Source organism: Solanum pennellii, chromosome 6, assembly GCF_001406875.1.
Source record: "Solanum pennellii chromosome 6, SPENNV200".
Classification (NCBI taxonomy): domain Eukaryota; kingdom Viridiplantae; phylum Streptophyta; class Magnoliopsida; order Solanales; family Solanaceae; genus Solanum; species Solanum pennellii.
Genome location: NC_028642.1, coordinates 60,276,359 through 60,300,910, shown reverse-complemented (window position 1 = coordinate 60,300,910; position 24,552 = coordinate 60,276,359). Strand labels below are relative to the sequence as shown.

The following is a 24,552-nucleotide window of genomic DNA, read 5'->3' as shown; positions in this document are numbered from 1 at the left end:
GGAACTAGGAATGTTTCTGTCTTTATCTTGTCCATCAAAAACTGTTATAGACAAATAATTACACAAAATTAACAAGACAAAAATTCTTTTTTGCCACATAAGTAAATTTTGACAAAAACATATATAAGATATTTTAAATTCTTTATAAAAATATAAATTATGTATAAATTATAAAATATATGCGTATAATTTATCAATATCGTTCGATCTTCTTTGATTTTTGAAACAAAATCAAATCAAAATTTATCGTTTTTAAAAAATGTAACAATAAAACTAAAACTAAATCCAAATAAAATAAATTTATTTAATCGATTTGATTTGATATTTTATTTGAATCAATTTTTATCCAATTGTGAACACTCTTATTTCAAGTATGATTCATTTATAATATCGATCTCAATACTTATATAAAAATATTAAATGTCCCCTTTAAATTTTAATTAAAAGATATTTAAAAATTATCTACATTATATAACCTATTGAAATCATTAACTGCTTGTGTTATAATTTTATTTTATCTTTTTACATCTTGATTGAGTAAATTTTTGGCGTTTGTTTATTACATTCTTTTTGAAATGTTATAAAAGATTTTCAAGATATATATATGTTCAAGCCTCTTTTTTGTAAAAATTATTTCAATATTTTTTCTAAAAAATACCATGTTGCCTTGATATATCTTATATATATATTTTTCACACGTATCACAATTGTATTCAACAAAAAAAAAATTCGTTAGATCATACATCTTTCTTGATTAATTAAAATATTGAAATAATTTTATCTACTGAATTAATAGCAAGATATATAAATGTATATACTCAAATACCTTCAAATAAAAGTTATATTAACAAATAAAACATAACTATAATTTTTTTCTTAAACAAGGATAAATTTTTTAGTTAGATATAAAAATCTATCTTCAATTTTCATGTTCACAGAACTTTAATTTTGTTTCTTACAAATAAAATATATAAGTATCTTAATATATAATTTAAGTTCCATTAGTTAATGTATAATTAGATTTTTCATTTAATATGCCGTCACATGTTAAAAAAAAAATACCCAAATTTAATCTGTATTCACAATCGATGCACCCTATTATTTTTTAGAAGAAAATATAATTTCCTAAAGAATACTATAAAAGTAAAAACGGTAAAAATAGAAATAGAACAAAAGAGTAATAAGCATACTCATATTAAAGAAGTAGGGAAAAAGAGTATTCTGTTTAGTTCACGCCATTGTGAAGTTTCTCTCGATTTCAACTCCCAAAAAAAACCCAGAAGAAGAAGAAGAAGATCATCGACGACCTTAATCCGCCACCCCACCCACCCTACCTGTTCTACCCCCAATCTATCACCGACCCACGTTCCCTTTTCCCAAATCAAATCGACCCATTTTCTCAAATTTCAATCTTTTTGACCCAGATTCACACTTGTCCTTTTTCTGTTGTGCTGTATTAATTGCAGAGGGACTGTTGTTTGATGATTGTTGGTTCTGTTTTTGGGTTTAATGCAAATAAACAAAGGGGGGAAATCAATGGACGTAAATTTCGTTCTGTTCATGAGGTGTTTGTAACATGCACTGATTGAGTTACGTTGGGTTTGAAGGTATAAAGAGGGCTGAATTGGGTTTCATTCGAACTCGACAGTGGGAAACTGGAAATGCCGAATCAAGTGGTGAAAGTGAAGAGGGAAAGAATTGCGGCATGCATTACATGCCCTCTTTGTCATAAGCTATTCAGAGATGCTACTACTATTTCTGAATGTCTTCATACGTGTAAGTCCCTTTCTCTCTATCTGTTTCTATGGATTTTGGTCAATGTCAGCTATTCGAATTTCGAATTTTCGATCTGGGTTTGCTTTATTTGGAATCAGTTTAGCTGGTTCCAACATCTGGGTGTTTTCTATGTGCTTAAGAAAATTGTGTATTCTTTGTCTATAAAGTATTTGAATGATTATATCCTTTTTTGCACATTTGGTCAATATCTTGGTCTTATCAACTAAATGGAACGAGTCTTCTGTTTGATTGATTTCATTGTAATGAGTTTTGCGTATTTACTCAGTGGAGGATGAATTAAATCAGCCGTTTCTGATTTATATGGAAATTTCCTGTTCAAGCTAGATGCTCTTCTCACAGAAGAGGCAGATGTTTGGTTCATCATGTATAATTGAGCTGCAATGAGATGTAGTCAAGTGGCACATGACTTATTTTCATGCTATATATATCTCTTGAAAGGGTTCATTTGGAAAGTTCTAATGAAATGTATGTGTTATTTACGGAATCATTTCAAGTTTTTTTGTTTTTGTGATCATATTGCGAGGAGCATGCTTTGATTTCCCTAAACAGTGTATATTATCGTATGAAACCACATGTTTTCATAAATGAATTAAACTTCGATACATTTTTTCATTGCTCTTAAGAAGAAAATCTCTGCATTTTGGTTTGGGCAATACTGACACTAGCTTCTGTTGTTTCAAGAAAAGATGAGCTTTCCTTCTGTGCTAATATTGTTTCTGGAATTCATCCAGTTTGCAGGAAATGCATCTATAAGAAACTCTCTGATGAAGAAACTGAATGCTGTCCAATATGCAATATTGACTTGGGATGTGTGCCATTAGAGAAATTGAGGTCATTATTTTTACTATCGCTCGTTTCACTTTTTCTGTTAATCCGAACGTCCAAAGGTGTGCTTAAGTGTCAATTGACATATTGATGTAGATAGTTCTAGTTTTTCTTTTGCGTTTTGTTCAACCAGATGGAATCTCTAGCAACATATTACACTTTTCATTAACTTCCTTCTGTTAGCCTATTAAATTTAACAACATGGAGTGTACTGCATGTTCAGCTCCAGACTGCCTTGTTCTGTTGTCCCACTGAAGTTTGATATGCAACAAGAAGTTAGAGGCGTCTTGTGTGAAAGATATCAGATTGCAATTTAAGCTGTATAGATTCTTCATGATTATTTAGTTAGAGAGGCTAAATGCCTGGTTATGCATGTAATACCTTCTTACTTTCCTGCTTCTTACTTCTTATTGACCTAACATCAATCAATGATGAATCTGAGAGCAACACGTTATGCTCATTGGAGGTTGAAATTTCTATGAAGTATTGAGATTTTCCCACTTTTTCCCACCACAATTGCTTAACATGGTCCATCTTCAAATAAGCAAGACTGCAAGTCGTTCATCAAAATTTCACATATATGAGTTAGGATCTTAAGAATGCTGAGCAGAGATCACAGTGCAGTGCTAAAGCAGCATTGTCACAATTGAGTTAGTATTTCACTAAGAATACTAGTAGAAAATAGAAATCACAGTACTCTTCCATGTTTGTGCTATGTAGCTAAGATTTACTAGCAGGTCATAATTGAACACAAGGCAAAATTTTGTGTTCACTTTAAAAAGTTGATATGTGATAATTTTATTATCTGACATACCCCACATGTTAATCTATCTTTCTTGTTTCTTCTCATTTCAGGCCAGATCATAATCTGCAAGATATAAGAGCAAAGATATTCCCTTACAAGAGGCAAAAGGTGCAGGCACCTGAAGTTGTGCCTTCAGTTACCCCTCCAATCAGGAGAAAAGAGAGATCATTATCATCACTAGTGGTCAGTACTCCAAGAGTATCAACACAGACTGGAACAACAGGAAGAAGATCAAAATCAGTGGCAAGAAAAGCATTACGAGGCTCCACGTTTTCTGTTGAGAAACCTGTCAGAAAAGAGGGAAGTTCTGGAGAAGATCAGCTGGATAGCGCTAGTTCACCTGAGACTTTGAACAAGTTCACTCAGAACATTAGGCAGGTAAAGTCATATTCTTTGATGGTGGTGTGGCGCCTCATCTTAGGCTTCTTTGAAATCTTTTTTGCGGTTGATGTTAAGCGTATATAGGTTGGTATTCTTGTTACACTTAATTATGCCTCTTTTGCAGAATTCTTCCAGTGCTGAGCTATTTGGCCAACCCACACCTGATAACGAAACAGAGAATGGCATGGATCTGTGGGAAGGTAAAGCTGATTTGTGGAAACCTTTGAATTGTTTGGTGGAAGCAGCAAACCGGAGCAAGTCTGCGAAGTTCCCTTCCCCAGGTTCTACTGCCAAATCTGAATATCTGCATTCCCTTGACAATGAGGCTCATGTCCGTAAAACTAAAGTGAAAAAACATGGACTGGAAACCAAAGTCCATGATAACAAGAATAACAGTGGACCTGCTCATTTGGGGTCAGATAAACCTAAAAAGATGCGGAGAAATAGCCAAAAGAAGGCATCAGAATCTGGAGGATTTAGTATTTCACCACAAACTGTGCTGGATGCAATTGCTACCAAATGTGAAAGGAGGAATAATTCAATTTGGTTTTCGTTAGTGGCCTCTGAAGATCAGTAAGAATCTGCCTTATCTTGTAGATTTTATTATAAAATAAAATCTTTTCTGAGAAAGAAGTTGTATTTCTAAATGTTTCTACTCCGATTTTTTTTCAGAGAGGGAGATGCACCCTTGCCCCAGATTTCTGCAGGTTACTTGAGAATAAAGTAAGCTTATTTGTGATATCATTCCAGACTTGTTGTGAAACAGTTTATATTGAGATGCTGTTTCTGTCTAGGCTTAGCATTCTTCGTTATGCTCTAATTATTAGAATGAATTGCACAAAGAATGTCTATAGCTGCAGGAGTAGATACTTAAAGCCTTGATATCTTTTGCACCAACTATGTGTTAAGAGGGTGGAGAGGGGGTCACGTACCATTTCTTCTTTCGAATGTAGACACTACTGGTCTCTTTGGTTGTAACCATGACATCAGCAATTTCTTTTAGTCCCAAGAAAGGGATAAGAACTAATAACTACACGTATTCTTGTTCCAAGGGTACCGAGATTAGATTTATATTGGTAAAGCTTTAAAATTGAGTATATTTATATGCCATGAGGACTAGGTTAGCATTTGATTTATATTAGATTTACACACTTCTTTTTGGAATGGTAGGCATGCATCAGGTGGGACCAAATTACAGGTATACCACAATGACTAGGAAAGAAAGATATAACCTAGATTAAAGTTGCCAGCATTTTAATTGAAAATTGATACTAAGTTACTAACTTCTCGTTGTTCAAAGCTAAATATTGGACTAACGAGTTCTGATAATAAGAGGCGTCGTGATCCAGTCTCATCTGTTCTCTTGTGATGAGTTGGGATTAAAGTTGTCTAGAGAAGTAAAATCCTGTGTCATATTTAGGTTCCTGGAATCTTCTATCATATAAACCAGTACACATTTAGTTGCTAGTAAATATTTGTACATGTCTTCCAAGCTTTCTATTTCCTTTTATCATGGTCTCTGATAATTGATTATTGTCTAATTCTGCTCATTTATGGTCTTTTACCACTGCTGTTTGATGTCTTCTTCAGTGCATCTTCATTTGCTATTGGTTGGTTGACCCTTTCTTGTAGCATGATATCATACGAGGGAATTTCTCATCCTGTCAAGGATGATTCTCTCCAATGAGTTAGACAGCTTCTTCTTTTCCATTGATTGATTGTGTTTGTCTATTTGAAGCTAACTCGTACTATCTTTCCCTTATTTGAAGGATTTTTTTGAACCATTAAGAAGCTGGTTTATCCTTTCAGCATAAGTGGTTTAGGACAGTGTTCTGTAATAATGCAACTAGTTAAGTTAAATTCCTGTCGTTCTACCTACAAAACATGCTTGAGTGCAAGGTAAAATATACATGGATGTGGCTACAATGGGGCTTCTTGGTAGAATTGATCAAGGGATACTGAGCCACTCACCTAACACCATAACGCTTCTCCTCTTTGTTCCGTTAGGGATAAGCTGAGATGGCATATCTGTGTCTCTGAGGCTCCTTGGACAGACTTGAAGATTTATATATACATATATATGTGTGTGTGTGTGTGTGTATAAATATATATATATATATATATATATATATATATATACACATATATATATATATATATATTGCATGCTGTTTTGCAAACATTTTTAACCATTGAGCTTTTGGCTTTGGCGATCCTTTTTTCCCCTTCACTTGTTATATAGCAACTAAAGTATTGCCTCTTTAGAAATATCTCACATATAATTTCTTACTTACGCTATCTAACCAATGTTGCCATGTATTGGTAATCTTAACATATTATTGGCTCAGTTTTTGAATTTGAAAATATTGAATGGGATGTAATACTAATAATCCACCTTTTACCAATTTCTTCTGGTATTATGAGTACCACCATCAATCCATTCTGATTTTCTATTGTTTGGTTGGTCTTTGTTGAGATTGAGAAGGGCTATAGGAATGTCAATGGAAAAATAGAAAAACTAATTAACCGGAAAAAATGGATTATTTTGTGAAAAGAATTTTCGGTCCTATAAAAAGCGGTGCACTAAAATTAAGATTAATTTGTCTGCTAATAGAAGGATACAGCCACTAGTTTAGCGTTTCGCGAGTGTTTGCACATTTTCCTTAATAGTATTGATAATGGTAGTCATGTTCTGTTTCATTCTGTTGCAGGGATGGCAATGTTCCTGTTTCTTACATCCAAAAGTATCTGATGAAGAAGTTAGATCTTATCAGTGAAGATGAGGTATTTTGTTGCTCTTTGGATGTCATTTAGCACTTAAAGAATGTTCTCAATATTTATGCACTAAACAATCCAACATTATTCTGGTTAAAGTTCAAATCTAATATGGAGGGGGGTGATTTTTTTTAAATTCTTTGTCCTGTTGGGTGTGATTTTGGTCTAGTTGGTTTTGGTCCTTTAGGAAGTAGGGAGTATAAAGAAAATTGGTCCAACTGAGAAAATTTTTGGGAATGGAAGGTTTACAAATTGCTTTAGTGCTGAAACCCCAATTTCAAGATGAACTAAATCACCTTGCATCATGTTTGTTAACATGTCTTACGTGATGTCCAAAGGGAATATGTGGCATCTGCAAGTAAGTTATTTTCAGATTTACTATATATTTTCTTTCGAATTCAGAAGAGATTATTTTCAGATTTACTATATATTTTCTTTCGAATTCAGAAGAGAAAAAAGCTGTAAAGAAGTGTAGAAGTTGGCGAAAAACAGCATTTTGTATACACCATACATATCAAAATTAGTAGTCCGTGTTAGTTTTAATGTTGGAAGAAGGTAGCAGTTTCAAGCGATTTCTACAAAAATATTTATACAAATGGAAGCTGGACTATATCAAGTCATTAATGACCTTGTACTAGAAAAGAGCTGCGCAGCTATAACTAGTTTTGGTTCTAGGCTCTATCATGACTGGTTTTTCTAAAGGTTTATTGTATGTTCAGCACAAGTGAACATGAAGTCAAGCAGGTGAGTTTCAGGGTGTTGTGTTTTTACGATGTGGGTGTTATCCTGGGAAGCATCTGTAAGTGACAACTGTGACTGATACCATTTGTCTTTCTTGGAAGTAAACTAACTGTTTCACCTTGTATCCTTCAAAGGAGGGAGAGAGAGATAGTTGCACCCAAGGGTGGCCTAGTTGTCAACGAAGTGGAAGGAGAACCATGAGGTTCAAATCCCAGCGGGGGCAAAATACTAGGTGATTTCTTCACATCTGCCTAAGCTTTAGTGGGCAGAATTACCTGGTACCTGTGCTGGTGGGAGGTAGCAGGTACTCGGTGGAATAGTCGAGGCAGACACTGACGACATCCAAAAAAGAAAGAAAGAAATAAGAGAGACTGTTATCCTTGAGTAATTCCAACGTAAAAAACATATCATGATGGTTCCAGTTTTATACTCTGCTGACTGTTTATGTTGTTTTGTAGGTTGAAATTAGATGTATGGGCCAGTTGATAGCCCCCAGTTTGCAAGTAAATACTTTGGTAGATATGTGGCTTGAAACTACTACACCAGAAAGCGTGCCAGTTATTACTGGTTCATCAGCAAAGGAATTTGTGATGGTGCTGTCATATGCTCGTAAGGTCCCCGTCCATCCAGCTTCTTGAGTTATCCTTTCTGCCTTCAACAATCCATGTAATATCTGGCATAAGTTGATAATGTGTCCCATAAGATCATAAGTTATTTTACAACTGCTGCTGCTGGAATTGTCGCAAATCAGCAGCAAATGAGCAAAATGCCCTTTGACAGGGTGCTGAACAACTGAAGCTTGGCTCTTCTTGCTTTCATCGAGTTACTTTGCGTTTCTCTGATGTTGTATGATTGTACACTACCTTGTACTTTCATAAGGGATGAATTTTGAGAGAATTTTCATTCGTCTTTTTATACTACCAAGATTCATGGTAGCATGTTCTTAGGTCAAACTATCATGTGTGTTTCCTCAGTTTGCCCTTGTTTGGGGCTTATCTGTTGCATGCTGAAGAAATAGGTAGTGGATTTCACAATTTAGAAAGTGCAACTGTAATAGATTTATTTCAAATGAAAATTTTACAACTTTATAAGTATTACCTTTTTGCTATATACTTTTGGATTTCAAGTACTTTACCTATATCTATTTGTTGTCCCAACTAAGACTAGGATTAATGAAAGTAAAATAGAGATAGTGAACAAGTATGCAAGTAGGTGAGTTGTTATCTATGGAATAAACAAGAATGTGGGGATCATTATGAGTTAAGTGGGATACAAAACTTAATTGTAATTTTCCTAATATTTGATTGTTTTTTTTTTCCACATTAAATACACTTAGAAAATAATTGCTACACCATATAATTTTATCATAGTTTTTTTCTTATAATGAGGTCATATTTCAAAAATAATCGTCAATCATAGATTTTGAAAGTTACTTTTAGATTTTTTCCTAAATATATATTCAATCATAATTTTTTTTTATATATTTAATCACAAATTTTGGGAGTGATGTTTAAAAATGTTCCTTAAATATCTATTTGTCCATGAAGTAAATTCAATCTTAAAGTTCTGATCTCCATTCATAGATTTGGAGTAGTTTTTCGGAAATTGCCTCAAAGTAAAATTTGATGATAAAAGCTATTCTTCGCTCATAAATTTAGGGAGTTATTTATTTTTTAAATTTCTTTGAATATTTATCTCCCAATAGATTTTATAAGTAAATATTTGTTTGATCATAGATCTTAAAAGTAGTTTTCAAATTCATTTTTGAACATAAATTTCTTAAATATTTATTTGTCCGTGAAGTAAAATTTAATTTTAAAGTTCTAATCATCACATAGATTTTGAAGTAATTTTCAATTTATATCAATTAGTCTTCGCTCATAAACTTTTGGAGTTATATTTTTTCAAAAAAGAATCTTAGATATTTATTTCACCAAAAAATAATATAAAATTGATTAATAAAAAATAATTTTTTGAAGTATTTTTTCAACAAAATTTGATAAAAAAGTTCTGGTCTATTCATACATTTTGGGAGAAGTTCTTAAAATATTGACCTCAAATATATATTTGATCATGAAGTTAAATTTGATAATTAAAAATTGATCTTTAGTCAAAGATTTTGTGAGTTCTTTTTAAAGTTTTTCCTTAAATTTTGACCATAAGTAAAATTTGGTCAAAAAAATATTTATTTGACCATGTTAATTTTAGTCAAAGATTTTGAGAATAGTATTTAGAGTTCTTAAATGTTTTTTTGACCATCAAGTATCATTTCATTTAAAAACTTAACTTTAGTCTTAAAATATATTTCATACTTTTTTTCCATCAATTTGATAAAACAGTTTCAATGGCAAAAGGAAATAGTGTGGATAAAAATCACAAAAAAAGAGTTAATGTGATCTCAATGAACATAAGAAAACTAGTGTACAAGGGACAAGAAGCAACAAGAATATTTCAAAGGAATAATGAGGTTGAAGTTGTGAGTGAAGAAAAAGGGTATTTAGGTTCTTACTACAGGGCAACTATTCTTTACCCTGTTGGCAATTGTAGTGATTACAGAGTCAAGTACAAGACTCTCGTGAATGATGATCAAACCACGCCACTGGAGTGGTATGTACGTGCCTCTGAGCTCCGCCCCGTTCCACCTCAAATTTCACGTGAAACAAAGCCAATGGAAACCTACGACATCGTTGATGTGTATGCCAATGAAGGCTGGTGGATAGGAGTCATAACTGCCAAAGTTGAACAACAGTATCGTGTCTATTTTCCTACTTCAAAGGAGGAAATGCTGTATTCTGCTGATAAGTTAAGGTTTCATCAAGAATGGAGAGTGGCAATTTCCTTTACTTGGTTAAGGATACATTTTTCTTCTTTTAGTTGTACTCATTTTGGTTTCAACAAATTTTCTGTCATTCTAGTGTGGTATGAATTTACTTGATTATCATTTCAAGTTTAATTAGTAGCAAGATATTATGTATGCTGATCCAATATATTTCAAAAAAAAAAAAAGATTTTGAAAGTAATTTTAAAAAAATTATCTAGAAATAAACTCTTACTTTGCTGGTGTTCAATAAAAAGTGCCGATAATTATTAACAATTATGCAATAATAGTAGTGACTTCTCATGTATGCAATAAACAAGAATGTGGAAATCATAAATGATTTGAGTGCGATACAAAACTTAATTGTAATTTTCCTATTTAGTATACTCGTTTTTGGTTTTGATATTTGTTTTTTTTTATATTAAATACATCTGAAAATAATCGCTATACGATATGATGTTATCTTAGCTTTTTCATAAAACGAAGACATATTTCAAAATTAATCTTCAATCATCGATTTTAAAAGTTGTTTCTAAATTTTTTTCCCTAAATATCTATTTGATCATAATTTTATTTTTTTGATATAATAAAAAATCTTGGAAGTGATTTGTAAAACGTTTCTTAAATATCTATTTGTTCAATCTTAAAGTTTTGATCTTCATTGATAAATTTAGAGTAGTTCTTTTGGAAGTAGCCTCAAGTAAAAATTGATCATAAAAATAATTTTCAAACTCATAAATTTTGGGAGTTAATTATTTTACAGAAATCATAAATATTTATTTTATAAGTAAACATTTATTTGACCATAGATTTTAAAAGTAATTTTCAAATACTTTTTTTGGTCATAAATTTCTTAAATATTTATTTGTCCATGAAGTAAAATTCAATTTTAAAGTTCTAATCATCCGTCATAGATTTTGCAGTAGTTTTTAATTTTTTTTCCACTTAAATATCAATTAGTCTTCACTCATTAATTTTGGGCGTTATTTTTTTCAAAAAGAATCTTAAATATTTATTTGACCAAGAAAAAAAAGATAAAATTGATTAACAAAAATAAACATATAGTCATAAATTTTGGAAGTAATTTTTCAATTTTTTCCTTTCAAATATCTATTTTTAGACATGAAATAAGATTTTGATCAAAAGAAGATGATCCAGTGACAGATTTTGGAAGAAGTTATTAAAATATTGATCTCAAATGTATATATATATTTGATCATGAAGTCAAATTTGATAATTAAAATTGATCTTAAGCCATTGATTTTGAGAGTATTTTATAAAGTTTTTCCTTAAATTATCATTTTGACTATCAAGTAAAATCTGGTCAAAAGATAAAAAATTGATCTTCACTTATAGATTTTGGATTACTATTTAAGATTTTTTTCTTTAAATAGTTATTTGACCGTGAAATAAATTTGATTGAATAAAATATTAAATCAAAGATTTTAAGAAAAGTTTTTGGAGTTTTTCCTTAAATGTGTTTTTGACCATCAAGTAAATTTTTTTTATAAAAACTATCTTTAGTCTTAAACAATCTCATATTTTTCTTTTCAATCAATTTGATAGAACAGCTTCAATGGCAAATCGAAATAATGTCGAAAAAAATCACAAAAGAAGAGTTAATGTGATCTCAATGAACATAAGAAAACTAGTATACAAGAGACAAGAAGCAACAAGAATATTTCAAAGGAAGGATGAGGTTGAAGCTGTGAGTGAAGAAAAAGGGTATTTAGGTTCTTATTACAAGGCAACTATTCTTTACCCTGTTGGCAATTGTAGTGATTACAGAGTCAAGTACAAGACTCTCGTGAATGATGATCAAACCACGCCACTGGAGTGGTATGTACGTGCCTCTGAGCTCCGTCCGGTTCCACCTGAAATCTCACGTGAAACAAAGCCAATGAAAACCTACGACATCGTTGATGCGTATGACAACGAAGGCTGGTGGATAGGGGTCATAACTGGCAAAGTTGAACAAGAGTATCGTGTCTATTTTCCTACTTCAAAGGAGGAGATTGTGTTTTCTGCTGATAAGCTAAGGTTTCATCAAGAATGGTCTGATGGCGACTGGAAATTTCCTTCATTTGGTTAAGGATACATTTTTGTTTTTTTAGCTGTACTCGTTTTGGCTTCAAGAAATTTTCTGTCATTGTAGTTTGGTATGAATTTACTTAATCATTTCAAGCTTAATTAGTCGCAATATATTATGTATGTTATATTTCAAAGAAAAAAGTATTCAATAAAAGATTTTGGGACTAATTTTCGAAAAATTGTCTTCAAATATTCTCAAGTTTTCAAATTTTTGAACTTTCACCAACAAAAAACTTTAATCTTTCAATTTCATGTGCAAACACAACTTCACATGTTAAAATATTATAAATATAATTAATTACATGTTTAAGTATTAATGATAATCAATTATTACATTGAGTGAATGGAGAGTTCATATTTTCATAGGAGGATTGTTTACTCTTCCAGATTTTAATGGAGGTTCATAGCATAAATTTAATATCATTAAAATTGTTCTCTTTTATCTATTTTAGCCCTTTGAAACCTTCAAATTGTATTTAATTTAAAACTTTAAGATGTCATTTGGTATTCCTTCATATTTATCTATACAAATTCATCTTTTTTGTTTCATGAAACTCACATTCAAAATTATCTTTTTCATTTTATAGTTAAAGTAGTGGAGTCATCAACATATAAAGTATGTTATATCTACCTTAGTCTAAGTGTATGTCATTTTACGAAAATAAAGTAATTTTTTATATTTGATTCGTGCTTTGGTTTGGCTCAATAGAAAAGACTTTTGAATTTTGATTGAATATGAAATAAGGTATCAACAAAAACTTGGAAAATTATGCATTGATTTTGTATTACTTTTTTCATTTATATAATGTTATGATTAAAGTCTTAAGAATGATGCTCATGTTATTTTTTTCTTCTATGTTTATTTTTTTTTTTATATTTGTCTATAATCCTGCTTTAATTTAATTTTCTATAAATTATCGTCGTAAGATTTATTTGAAATTGTTGCATTTTACTACTCATTACACACATGTTCTCATTGAATTTTAATCGTTATAACGAATTTATAACATATTGCATGAGACACACGTACGTTGCACATGTCTAGAAACTAGTATCTCATAAAAAAAATTGCATAAGTATCTCCTATACTATGACCAAAATTACAGAAACACACCTTAACTAAACTAAGATATTACTATTATCCCTGAACTTTTTTTTTTTTTAATTTTGTGCACCTTTATGGCTTATGTGACATCCAAATATCTCCCACGCGCCTCAATTGCATGAAGTCACGGAGTGTGTCACCTAAGACAGAAAGTACACAAAATTAAAAAAAAATAAAATTTAAGGGGTAATAAGAACTTCATATAATTAAGGTGTGTCATGGTCTAAGTATTTGTACATTTTTACTCAATATAAAATATCAAGAATTAAACATTATACTTTGTTTGGATCATTGTTACCCATTGTTTCATAATGTATTGTATTGTACTCAATGTTTGGTTTGATCGTATCGTATTGTATTTTAATTTATAAATTTACTAAAATATCCTAATTATTCTAGGGTAGGAGGTTTGACTATATTTAAATAATTAAGATAAAAGGTAAAATAGTATTTTGAAATATTATGTAAATATATAATTGAAAAAATAAATTAAGTAACAATACAAATACACCAAATTGGTTGTTCAATAAAATAGGAGTGTTCATTGTTACGTAACAACGAAATTTAACAATATAATACAATTTAAGTAATAATTAAAATAAACATTGTAGATATAGTAACAATATAATATAACACAATGGATAACAATGATCCAACCATAATGTTAATGGCTTTCACGACTAAACAAACTTTTTTAACATTTAGATTTGAGAGTTGGTTAAAATGAGTGATCCACAAAAAATTGAACACTAGTGACAATTCCAGTCTCTTTTAACTGTGATACAAATCCCAGAGGTCAAAATTATAGGAATTGAAAGAATATGTTGATACATACAACTTTGTATCCCAAGATTCACTGTACCCACAAAGTGAATTCATCTGTTTCTGAAAGCACAACTCCAAAAGATGTCCCCTTTCATTCTCAAATGCAAAATGAGTTGAAGAAAAGGGTTAAAGACCCTTTGTGTAGTAGTAACAAATTTTGCTTTTGCTGCACTAGAAGACACTTTATGGCTGCACTAGGAGCAGCTGCTCTATTGCCTATTCATCCTTCACATGCTTCTGATGTTTCATCTCCTGTTAATCCCATGGTAAAATATATAATGCTTCACTTTTACTCTTTTACCATTTATATGTTGTGTTTGATTGGGCATAGAGTTTAAGAACTATTGAAATGGGATAGAATCTTATATTGATTGGGGAATGTACTGGTGGGCAATCCTCCTGTCGTGAGCTAGCTTATGCAGCCGTGTTAGGCCAAAAGGTCATATCTTTCATGATATTAGAGCAGGGTTAGTTCTTGTTTAAGCCCCATGTTACATTGTCCATGCTCCAATTAAGGGTGTTAGAGTGGGTTAGACTTTAGAGTATCACATTGATTCGGGAATGACCAGATGGTTTCCTTATATTGACTTGGGCAAGGGGAGAGCTAGCTTTTGTGTTTTCTTACTAGAAAAAAAAATGGCTTAAACATGTCACAACATTTATATGACTATAAAGGCATGTCATTAAAGGTAAAATGGTAGTTAAAGAGGTTCCAAATTTAGAAAAGGTGTATTTTTTCTTGGAACTGACTAAAAGGGAAGAATATCATGTAAAATGGAATTGAGACAAACTTGATTGATTGACTTGTCTGATATAAAATTGGTTAATTTTCCCACATATGTAAGTAGACAGTCACAGAACTTAGTTTTTAAGTTGAAAATGTCGAATGCTGGCTGTTAAACTTGTGAACTTCCAAGTTTAAAAGGTCTTTGCTAGTTATTTTCCCAATCTGGAAGTAATCATTACAGGGAAGTTTTAACAGTCAGGAAACCGAAGCACGATTTACATACAATTAGTTCAAGTTGTTGCATGAAAACGTTCTATGGGGGCAAAGTATGATAAGATTTAGGCTGCTCTTTCCTAAGAGTTATCCAAACTGGTTAAGCAAGAACAATGTGACAAACTTTGCAGTGAGCCAGATTTGTTCAGATCGTAGTTGCTCAATCGCAATTCAACAAATGTTGCAGTTTTGATAAGATTTAGGCTGCTCTATCCTTAGAGTTATCAGAACTGGTTAGGTAATAACAACATGACAAACTTTGCAGTGAGAGCGATTTGTTCATATTGTAGTTGCTCAATTGTAATTCAACAAATGTTGCAGTTTCAACATCAATTTGCTTTATGAATGGCTTTATCAATCACTGATCTTACATGTAGGCTATGTTGAATAGGTTGCATCCTCCAAGGCCAGATTGGTACGAGGAGTTTTATGCAACAGCCATGAACACAAGTATGAAATGTTACGAAGCTGAGGTTAGCTCATATTGTCCACTTGAGAGCTGCAGAGATTATTTTTAATTAGTAAATAATGGAAATACATAAGATTTTCTGAAGTTATACCCTTTTTCTGTAAGATTGAAGCTTACAAGTCAGAGCTTTTTGCTAATCTGAGAGGTCAGGCCAAACAAATCCTCGAAATTGGCATTGGGACAGGTCCAAATTTGAAATATTATGCCAGTGAGGGGGGCACTTCCGTTTATGGCGTTGATCCAAACAGAAAGATGGAGAAATATGCACAAGCAGCAGCAGAGACTGCAGGCCTTCCAGCTGCGAATTTCAAATTCCTGCATGCAGTACGTAGCTTTAACAAGACTCAATAAATATATATCATCATGGTGTTTAAGTTAGATAATCCGTGCATTTCAATTTGTTTGTTTGGTTTTGACTTGGCACTGGGTTTAAGAAAATAAAGGAGACTTTTGAATCTTGTGGTCCTAAACTAATGATTTGTAGAATGTATAAAAGTACTCTTTAATTTTGTTTTAAATCTAACATGTGGAAAGTTAGAATTAAAGAGTTGTCAATAAAGGAAAGAGGGATTCTTTTTGAAATGGACTCAAAGAAATTAAGACACATAAATAAACTGAGGGGGTAGCTTTTTTGGAGAATGCATTGCAAAGTTATAACAGAATGGCGTTATTGTTAAGCCTACATACTTTTTTCAGCTACAGGTTTTAACTTGTAGGCATAAAAGACCTTTTAGGATAAAACTTATCTTTTTATGGCTTTCCCTGTGATGTGCTTTTGCTATTTCAGTAATCAGTTTAATGCTTCTATGTAACAGCATCAGCATAAACTAGTGTATGGTAATCAAACTATGCTGTTTGTAACCATTTCATTTTTCTTTTTGGTCATTTGCTAGGCATAATTTCTTTCTTTTCTTTTCGGTTATGGATATAATAAATTTTAAGTAATTTTCATTAATTCTTCCCTTTTTTCCTCTTATGGCTTTTCGTCATGTACTATATCCTTTTTCTACTCGGATACTTTTTAGGTGTTCTTCTCTTGTTTGTTCGAGATCCGACTTCTCTTCGTGTATTTCACTTTAGTCATTCTTCCCTCTTCTTTTTGTTGCTTTGCTTACACTTTTTGTCAGGGCTTTTCATTGTGTGTATTTTTGGCTGATTAATGTAATGCAAATACCTCAAGAGTGTGATTGTTGTATTTTCTTTATCTGGCACAATGACATACTTTATATGAGCTGGCACCTAGTTACTTACCCATCATTAACAGGAGACGTATCTAATACATAAATAGGAAACTATAAAGGTGAAGTTGATGGTTTCATGCAGGTTTCTGAGTCCTTGCCATTACGTGATGCTTCAGTTGATGCTGTCATTGGCACTCTTGTATTATGTTCTGTCTCAGATGTTAATCTGACACTGCAGGGTATATCATCTCTTTTAGTTTTATGCTTTCATATTGCAGTTCAATTCATAGGCTTATCCTGCTCACGAATTTCATTGAAGTAGTTCAGTAACCTTCATATCAAACATAAACCTATGTCGTTTAACCATCAGTGCGCCTTTGTATTTAGATTCTTTTTTAGATTCTTTTCATGTATCTTATGTAACATGTATTATCTTGTAAATATTTTTTGTATATTTACAATCTTATCCTAGGTGATGTCCTTATTTGCTGAAGTTTGATGTACTTGTCACATGTTTGAGTTTCCCACTATAAATATATAGCAAAACAGGCTCATTTCTTTGGCCCTTCACTAAAATTGCTCAGTTGCCTGTAGAATCCACTCTTTTTGAACGTTTGATTTTTTGCTGTTCAGAGAGCATAAGTGATTTCGGCATAGGACTTCAATGACCTTATCTTAAAATGTTAACCCTACAAATGCACAAAGTTGCCAAAGACGAAGGAGAAATATGCCCCGTTTCTATTTATGCTGCATCTTATATATCTGCTTTTCTGCTAAAATGCTCTTGCTCATCTAAACTTACAGTGACCCTAAAACTTCTAAAAATGTCAGTTGATATTCGGGTAAATGCAAAATAGTTCTTGTACTGTCAAAGTATTAACACATAATCCTAATCATGTTAGTCTATAGAACCTCGACTTTCTTTTCAATAATTATCTCCGTTGGTTCCTGAAGTAGGCGAGCTATTAGTCCAAAATGTTATGGTGACCACGTCGTCTTCATTAAAAAAGTATCGACTCTTAGCAAGGATGTTGATGTATGTGTATTTCCTTCTTGTTGCCTGTATACTCTTTCCCTGATCTGCACTTCTGTGTTTACTTTCATTTCTTTGATAAGGTGGTTGAAAATGGTTTAAGTCCTGATATAATGATTTATCATTTTTCTCTTAGAGGTCAGAAGGGTGCTCAAGCCTGGTGGCATTTACCTCTTTGTTGAACATGTGGCTGCAGCAGGTAAAGATTATAGTTACACTCGTTGTGTTAAACGTTCCCAAATGTGTTTTCTGCATCAAGTAAAAATTATACTTTTTCCGGTTGCAATTAAGGAAAGATGGTACAGCTCTCAGATTTGTTCAGGGATTGCTTGATCCGTTGCAGCAGGCTGTTGCAGATGGTTGTCATCTTACCAGGAAAACAGGAAAGAATATATCTGAAGCCGGTTTCTCAAATGTAGATAGTCGTCAAGTAGTATTATCAACTGCCTCTCTGATAAATCCTCATGTCATTGGCATAGCTCGCAACTAGATATATATATATATATCCAAGTATTTTCAATGGTGTCTTTGTGAATCTTTAGCTCATGATCTTGAAGCTTCTCCACAACATATTTCAACCGGCTAGTTATATTGCCCCCGAACAACAAGGGCACAACAGCTACAGTACAATTATGCATCATCATTTACAAGTAAAGAGATGAGTTTTTATTCTTATTTTGTATAATAACATTGGCTTGATTAAAAAGAGTGACATGGTCGGTGAGGATTTATATAGCCAACTCCAACTTGTTCGGGATTGAGGCATAGTAGTAGTTGTTGTTTTATTTTTCCTTCAAAGAGATCAATCTTGTTCTTGACATGGAGTTATCTTTACTTGTTTGATAGTGTCTTGAGTGAAAACATCAGATTGCACTGCATTTTGTTCATAATCTATGCTTTGTGCATATCAGAAATGTATATTTAAGGTTCAAATACTTGCAAGAACAAATTCAAGAATGTTTCTTGATATGTTTCTGAGTTGAGTGAATGCCCATTTATTACATGATTTTTTTACATTTTGACTTTTGATTCAACAACAATAATATAGAACATGATATTATCTAACTCAAGTTAAATTCACTAGATATAGGACATTGAGTACACAGAATTATACCCAGGAAATTTGGTTCTATCTAATTGTCATATGATATCTAATGGCACAAGTGAACATGTTTTAGAGTTCACAAATTCTTATCCATCTCTTACTAAGTTAGTTTTCAGCTAAAGTTATTTGGACTTCATCCAAAGGTACCATGCAAAAAGACAAGATCATAAAAGACGATTAAGTAACTATGGTATCCCGAATTAGACCAAAATTTACTTGCTTCTATTTAGCCATGGTGATTATGTTGCAAAAGCAAGTCTTTTTGAGCTCTAGTTTCTTAAAGGTTGAGAGACTCGAATAGAAGCATTAGAATGTTAGTTGGCACAACAAACCAACCTAGATGATAAATGCATCAGTAAAAGTATAAAGAGAGGCATATGAAGAAAGAGATATATGTATATATAGCATGTAACAAATGAAACTAGTTGCTTTTATGTTAACATGATTTAATGTTTAAAAACAATGATCGATGTGTATAATGTCATAGCGCATTAAGCCAGAGCTGTAACTTTGAAAGAACAATCAAGAAGGAAACTCGTTACACATGAATCTGTGACTACGCTTAAATATATACATATTATGTGGTAATAGTAAAATAAAATTTTAAATTATAATTTTGAAGAAACGAGTAACGATTCAATCATTCAAGAATGTAATTGTGATTTGTAAAAAAAATTAGTTGAGGTAAATAATATTTATTAAGAAAATACAATATACATTTGCTTTATACTCCAAGAAGAAGAAATAGTTTGTTCATGTATGTGTTCATCTTCAATGACCTTTGAACCAACAATTCCATAACCAAATCTTATTGGATTTTTGTGGTTCTTGATTTGACAGACTCCTTATTTTGTTTACTATCATATCAAAAGAAAAAAACAGCATTTTACTCAAAGCATTGACCTAAAATCACCCAAAACTACAATAGACTCCAAGAAACTCATTGATCAGACCACTTGCTGTTCAAAATTAAGAATCTCCCAGATTTATCATTCAAAAATTCCAAAAAAATACTCTTTAGAAAGCTCACAAAATTATCTAACTATATAATTTTATTTTGTTAAATTCCATTTAGTATAACTCGTGTTATGCCTACATTAATTGAGCATAAAAACACAGCTCAAAGAAGTAAAACAAGCTTTTCTTGTTACAATCTCAATCTCCGTCTATGTCACCTACCATTATGAACCGTGGATGAAGTTTCATCCAACGGCTTATATTCAAAATTCGTTTGAAGTATTAATCCGCGTCAAAAGGCTATTAACCAATCAGCTTTCAGAATTCTGGATACGAATTTACTTTAGCTTACTATATATGGTCTTCTCAATTACACAACGAAATCATACAAGCAAAATAGAAATTCTAGTAGTTCTACAGATCTTAGAAACCCTAATTTGTATTTTCTGTAAAGATGGCGACTGAAGAGCCAGTTGTAGCAATCGAGCCTGTGAATGAACCGATGGTCGTAGCTGAACCGGCGACGGAAGAAAATCCACCGGCGGAGACTGATGAACCAAAGAAAGAGAAGGAGATCAAGGCGAAAAAATCATCTGCTCCGAGGAAAAGAAATCCTCCGACTCATCCTTCCTACTTTGAGGTAAAATTGGTTATAGATTTGTTATTAGTCGAAGTTGTTGTTTAATTTGCCGATCAGCTAACTTGAAGTGTTATGCAGATGATTAAGGAAGCGATTGTAACATTGAAGGATAAAACTGGATCGAGTCAGTATGCGATCACAAAGTTCATTGAAGATAAGCAGAAAAATCTTCCATCAAATTTCAGGAAAATGTTGCTTGCTCAATTGAAGAAGCTTGTGGCTTCTGGTAAACTTGTCAAGGTGAAGAGCTCCTACAAGCTTCCAGCTCTAAAGGCAGCTGCTCCTGCTCTTGCTAAGAAAAAGCCCATAGCTAAGCCAAAAGCAACACAGGCAAAGAAGGCCACCAAGGCAAAGCCGAAGCCAAAACCAAAGGTTGCTGCTCCAAAGGCCAAAACTGCTACCAAATCAAAAGCTAAGCCAAAGCCTGTTGTTGCTGCCAAAGCTAAACCAGCTGCAAAGCCTAAGGCAGTTGTAGCAAAGCCGAAAGCAGCTGTAAAGCCTAAAGCCCCTGTAAAAGCTAAGGCTGCTATAAAGCCAAAAGCGGCTAATGAGAAGCCAGCTAAGGTAGCAAGGACATCTACTAGGTCGACTCCGTCGAGGAAAGCTGCACCGAAGCCAGCTGTGAAGAAGGCGCCTGTGAAGAAAACTCCGGTGAAGAGTGTGAAATCTAAGACCGTGAAGTCGCCGGCGAAGAAAGCATCTGCTAGAAAGGCGAAGAAGTGATCGAATGTAGGAGGAAGGGTAGCATTGTAAATTTTCTTGATCTTTGTGGGTGGTTTGTATCTGCGGCCCAATATAGAAAATAGTATTTTAAATTCCAGTTGTAATTTGCGTTTTTTTTTCTTTTTATATAATAATCCATTTTAGTTGAGTTTATGCTCTAATTATCTTCTCTTAATTATTATTATTATTATACCAATTTTAAAGTATAGTCGGTCAAATACTGAAATGCATCATCGTTAATTTTCCTTTTATGATGCACATATAATGCATCAAAATTTGTATTGGTTTTAACTTTTACATTATAACAGAAATCTAATTTCTCGGCGCATTGAAACACAGTATAAATGTGTATTATATTCAAAATGATAACGTAATAAATTGAGCTAAATTAAATTGAAGAGGCTAAACTGAAATTCAAAACCAAAATTGGACGAGACATTTATACATCAGTAAAGTGTCCTTAAAAAAATTATAATTGTGTATTTCAATCCATCTCAACCTATTAATAATTGTGTTGATTTGCAACTCAAATTAACTCATCAGAAGTTTTATAAATTGTTTTTTTTTCTAGTTTGATATATTATTTATAGCCATAGTAAAGAAAAAATATTTTTTTATTGGTACAAAAAACTTCTAAACAAACAATTAAACTTAGTAATTGAGCTGATTTGGATCTTGATTCATTTTGTAACCCATTTTTAAACCCGACCCCTTTTAACCTAAGCAAAATTGAATTGAGTTGGATTTTAACTTATTGTTCTCTTGACCCATTATAATTTGGGAAAATTTGACACAATTCACTCAATTGTCACCTCTATATAAATTACACAATTTAACATAATTATATTTATAATTTCACAAAAAAGTAATAGTGCAAAATATGATTCTAATAATGTTCTCTTATTAAGTGTGCATTATTTTCACAAATTTACTTAATGCGGATTAAAAAATACAATACACTTAGTTCAGATATAATTTATAACCTCATTGAAATCAATAAAACATTTACATGGCAAAATCTAGTTAAAAATTAAGCTTGAATTTCAGGTGAACATTGCCCTATTAAATATGAATGAATCTACGTATTATTTTATATATGTATCATAACTTAAAACACTTACTAATATGCAGCTTTAAAAATGTCAATCAAACATCATATTTATTATCTATTTACCAAACATATGTACGCTATACGAAAATTAATATATAAGTACTTTTTTTTCTTGTCTAATTATCAAACGATTCTTTTTAAGTGTTTACAGTTATTGAGTTGTACCCATTAATAAGGGGTGTTAATTAGTTAGGTTAAGTCCAATCATAAAATGTGTTAATTAACCTGTTAGGCCATTATTTTAACTTATCCTACTCATGAGCCCTAATTATTTACTTATAAACATATTATTACGAGTATATAGGAAAATTTTCATATATGACAAACAGATTTTATGAAATATCATTTCATGGGTATAATTTACATAATTACATTCCGTGGATATAGTTTAATTTGTTAGGAGACTTTAAATTTGTATAAAACATTTTTTTTATATTTAAATTTATACAGAAAATTTACTTTTTCAGTAAATGTTAATAATAGCACAAAAGATGGTAACAATAAATTCACATAATTCCAAAATTTAAGCAAAACGTTCAAAATCAAATATTTTCCAAAAAAGAGAATTCTAAAGCAATAGAAAGACAATACCAATTCTAAAGCACACGATTGAAACATTCAAATATTTTTCCAATTTTTATTTTTTTTAATAAATCTATGAAACACTCAGACGTTAATGACCCTATTTGTATATATAAATTGATTATATTGAATACATTTGAGAAATTGTATATGATTTTTTATACAATATTTGTGTGTAATTGATTATGTGTTATAAACGGTATATGTTACCATCATAATATGTATTTGTTATTTTTTTGTGTGTAGTCTGTTTGTATACAATATTTTATCATGTTTCTACTTTTTTTTGTATATAACTAGGAATTTGTATAATGTATAATAATTTTCGTATATGTATTATATTTGTATATGTGCATCTGTAATTTCGTGTTTTTTTTAAAAAAAATTAAGGGAAAATGTATAAGTACCCCCTTAACATATGCCTGAAATCCGAGAGACACACTTATATTATACTAAGGTCCTATTATCCGTCTGAACTTATTTTATAAATAATTTTCTTCCCTTTTTGGCATACGTGACACTAACTTGAAAAAAAAGTCAACATGCGTTGGACGGTGGATTATTAACAACATTGACATGCAATGTCATCCATTCTGATTTTGAAAGACTTGTATCTGATAAGTAACTAATTTTTTTAAAAAAAATATGAAAAACTAACAAGCATATTACATATACAATTGTTGAAGAAGGATTCCAGAAAAAAAAAAAATGAAAGACACGAATTTGACAGTTACCTGCGAAAAGTGAAGGTACAATTGGAGAGAGAAGTTCAAAATTTTCCCAATTCAAATTAGAAGGAAAGAGTGATTTTAGGAGAAAGATATGAAATGAGAATAGGAGAGATAAATTTGATTTTGTATGAAATTATATACAAAATTTGACTGTTTTTATTCCGTATACAAATAGATAGTGGGTCATATTATTTATGGCAAAAAACTGAAACTTTATTTACTGACAGTAAATAAATTAAACTATACTCTTATTAACTAATTACTTAGTAATATTTGTAATCCCACATAATTTTTCATACTGTAAACCTAAGTTTTTTCATAATAAAAGGTGTTAATTAGTTGGGGTGGGTCCATTTATAAGATGTGTTAAATAATAGTAAGTCCATTAACTTATCGTACTCATAAATCCTAGTTATTCACTTTTAAATACAAGAATATTGAAAACTTAAATTTCTCTCTTCATATTAAGGAATGTTAATTAAGTGGGCTGAGTATATTTATAAGATATGTTCATTAGCCCATAAGCCCATTAACATATCGTACTCATAAACCCTATAATTCACTTATAAATACATTATTATGAGTATTGAAAATTCAAGTTTCTCATATCAACGTGACAACTGATGTTCATGATGAAAAAAGTGCACAAGTATCTAGGACGTTTTTAAGAGGGTAAGAAAAAAGAACGAAAAAGAAATTATAATACAAAAAGTCGAACATTATCAACATGAGTGAGGATCTAGTTTGATAACTAGCTAAAGTACTATGATTTTCCAAAAAGATCACCCTCTTTGTTAGGATTTTCACAATCGATGACATATATCATGATAACTTCAGATTTGATATCGCTATGAGAA

General features: G+C 31.6%; 5 protein-coding genes across 6 annotated transcripts; all 5 read left to right on the top strand.

Annotated features, from left to right (window-relative positions):
* The first annotated feature begins 1,203 nt into the window (after positions 1–1,203).
* Positions 1,204–8,418, top strand: LOC107021589 (E3 ubiquitin protein ligase DRIP2-like). Its single transcript, XM_015222282.2, has 7 exons — positions 1,204–1,776; positions 2,529–2,628; positions 3,478–3,805; positions 3,933–4,381; positions 4,481–4,531; positions 6,520–6,592; positions 7,783–8,418. Exons 1-7 carry the CDS (start codon positions 1,662–1,664, stop codon positions 7,960–7,962), a joined length of 1,296 nt encoding a protein of 431 aa, XP_015077768.1. The 5' UTR covers positions 1,204–1,661; the 3' UTR covers positions 7,963–8,418.
* Positions 8,419–9,668: 1,250 nt separating this feature from the next.
* LOC114077648 (DUF724 domain-containing protein 3-like) lies at positions 9,669–10,259 on the top strand. Its single transcript, XM_027917985.1, has one exon. It carries the CDS (start codon positions 9,669–9,671, stop codon positions 10,257–10,259), a length of 591 nt encoding a protein of 196 aa, XP_027773786.1.
* Positions 10,260–11,718: 1,459 nt separating this feature from the next.
* LOC107022524 (DUF724 domain-containing protein 3-like) lies at positions 11,719–12,234 on the top strand. Its single transcript, XM_027917984.1, has one exon. It carries the CDS (start codon positions 11,719–11,721, stop codon positions 12,232–12,234), a length of 516 nt encoding a protein of 171 aa, XP_027773785.1.
* Positions 12,235–14,153: 1,919 nt separating this feature from the next.
* On the top strand, positions 14,154–18,815 carry LOC107021445 (methyltransferase-like protein 7B). Of its 2 annotated transcripts, none has more exons than XM_015222112.2 (6): positions 14,154–14,429; positions 15,541–15,636; positions 15,738–15,956; positions 16,956–17,052; positions 17,983–18,045; positions 18,143–18,815. In XM_015222112.2, the coding sequence occupies exons 1-6, from the start codon at positions 14,160–14,162 to the stop codon at positions 18,334–18,336; spliced, it is 939 nt and encodes a 312-aa protein (XP_015077598.1). In that variant the 5' UTR covers positions 14,154–14,159; the 3' UTR covers positions 18,337–18,815. The 2 variants fall into 2 exon arrangements, with proteins under 2 accessions (XP_015077598.1, XP_015077599.1); XM_015222113.2 differs by having other exon boundaries at positions 18,138–18,815.
* A 1,461-nt stretch (positions 18,816–20,276) lies between these two features.
* Positions 20,277–21,432, top strand: LOC107023453 (histone H1-like). The gene is made up of 2 exons (XM_015224146.2): positions 20,277–20,548; positions 20,627–21,432. Exons 1-2 carry the CDS (start codon positions 20,363–20,365, stop codon positions 21,269–21,271), a joined length of 831 nt encoding a protein of 276 aa, XP_015079632.1. The 5' UTR covers positions 20,277–20,362; the 3' UTR covers positions 21,272–21,432.
* Positions 21,433–24,552: the final 3,120 nt, after the last annotated feature.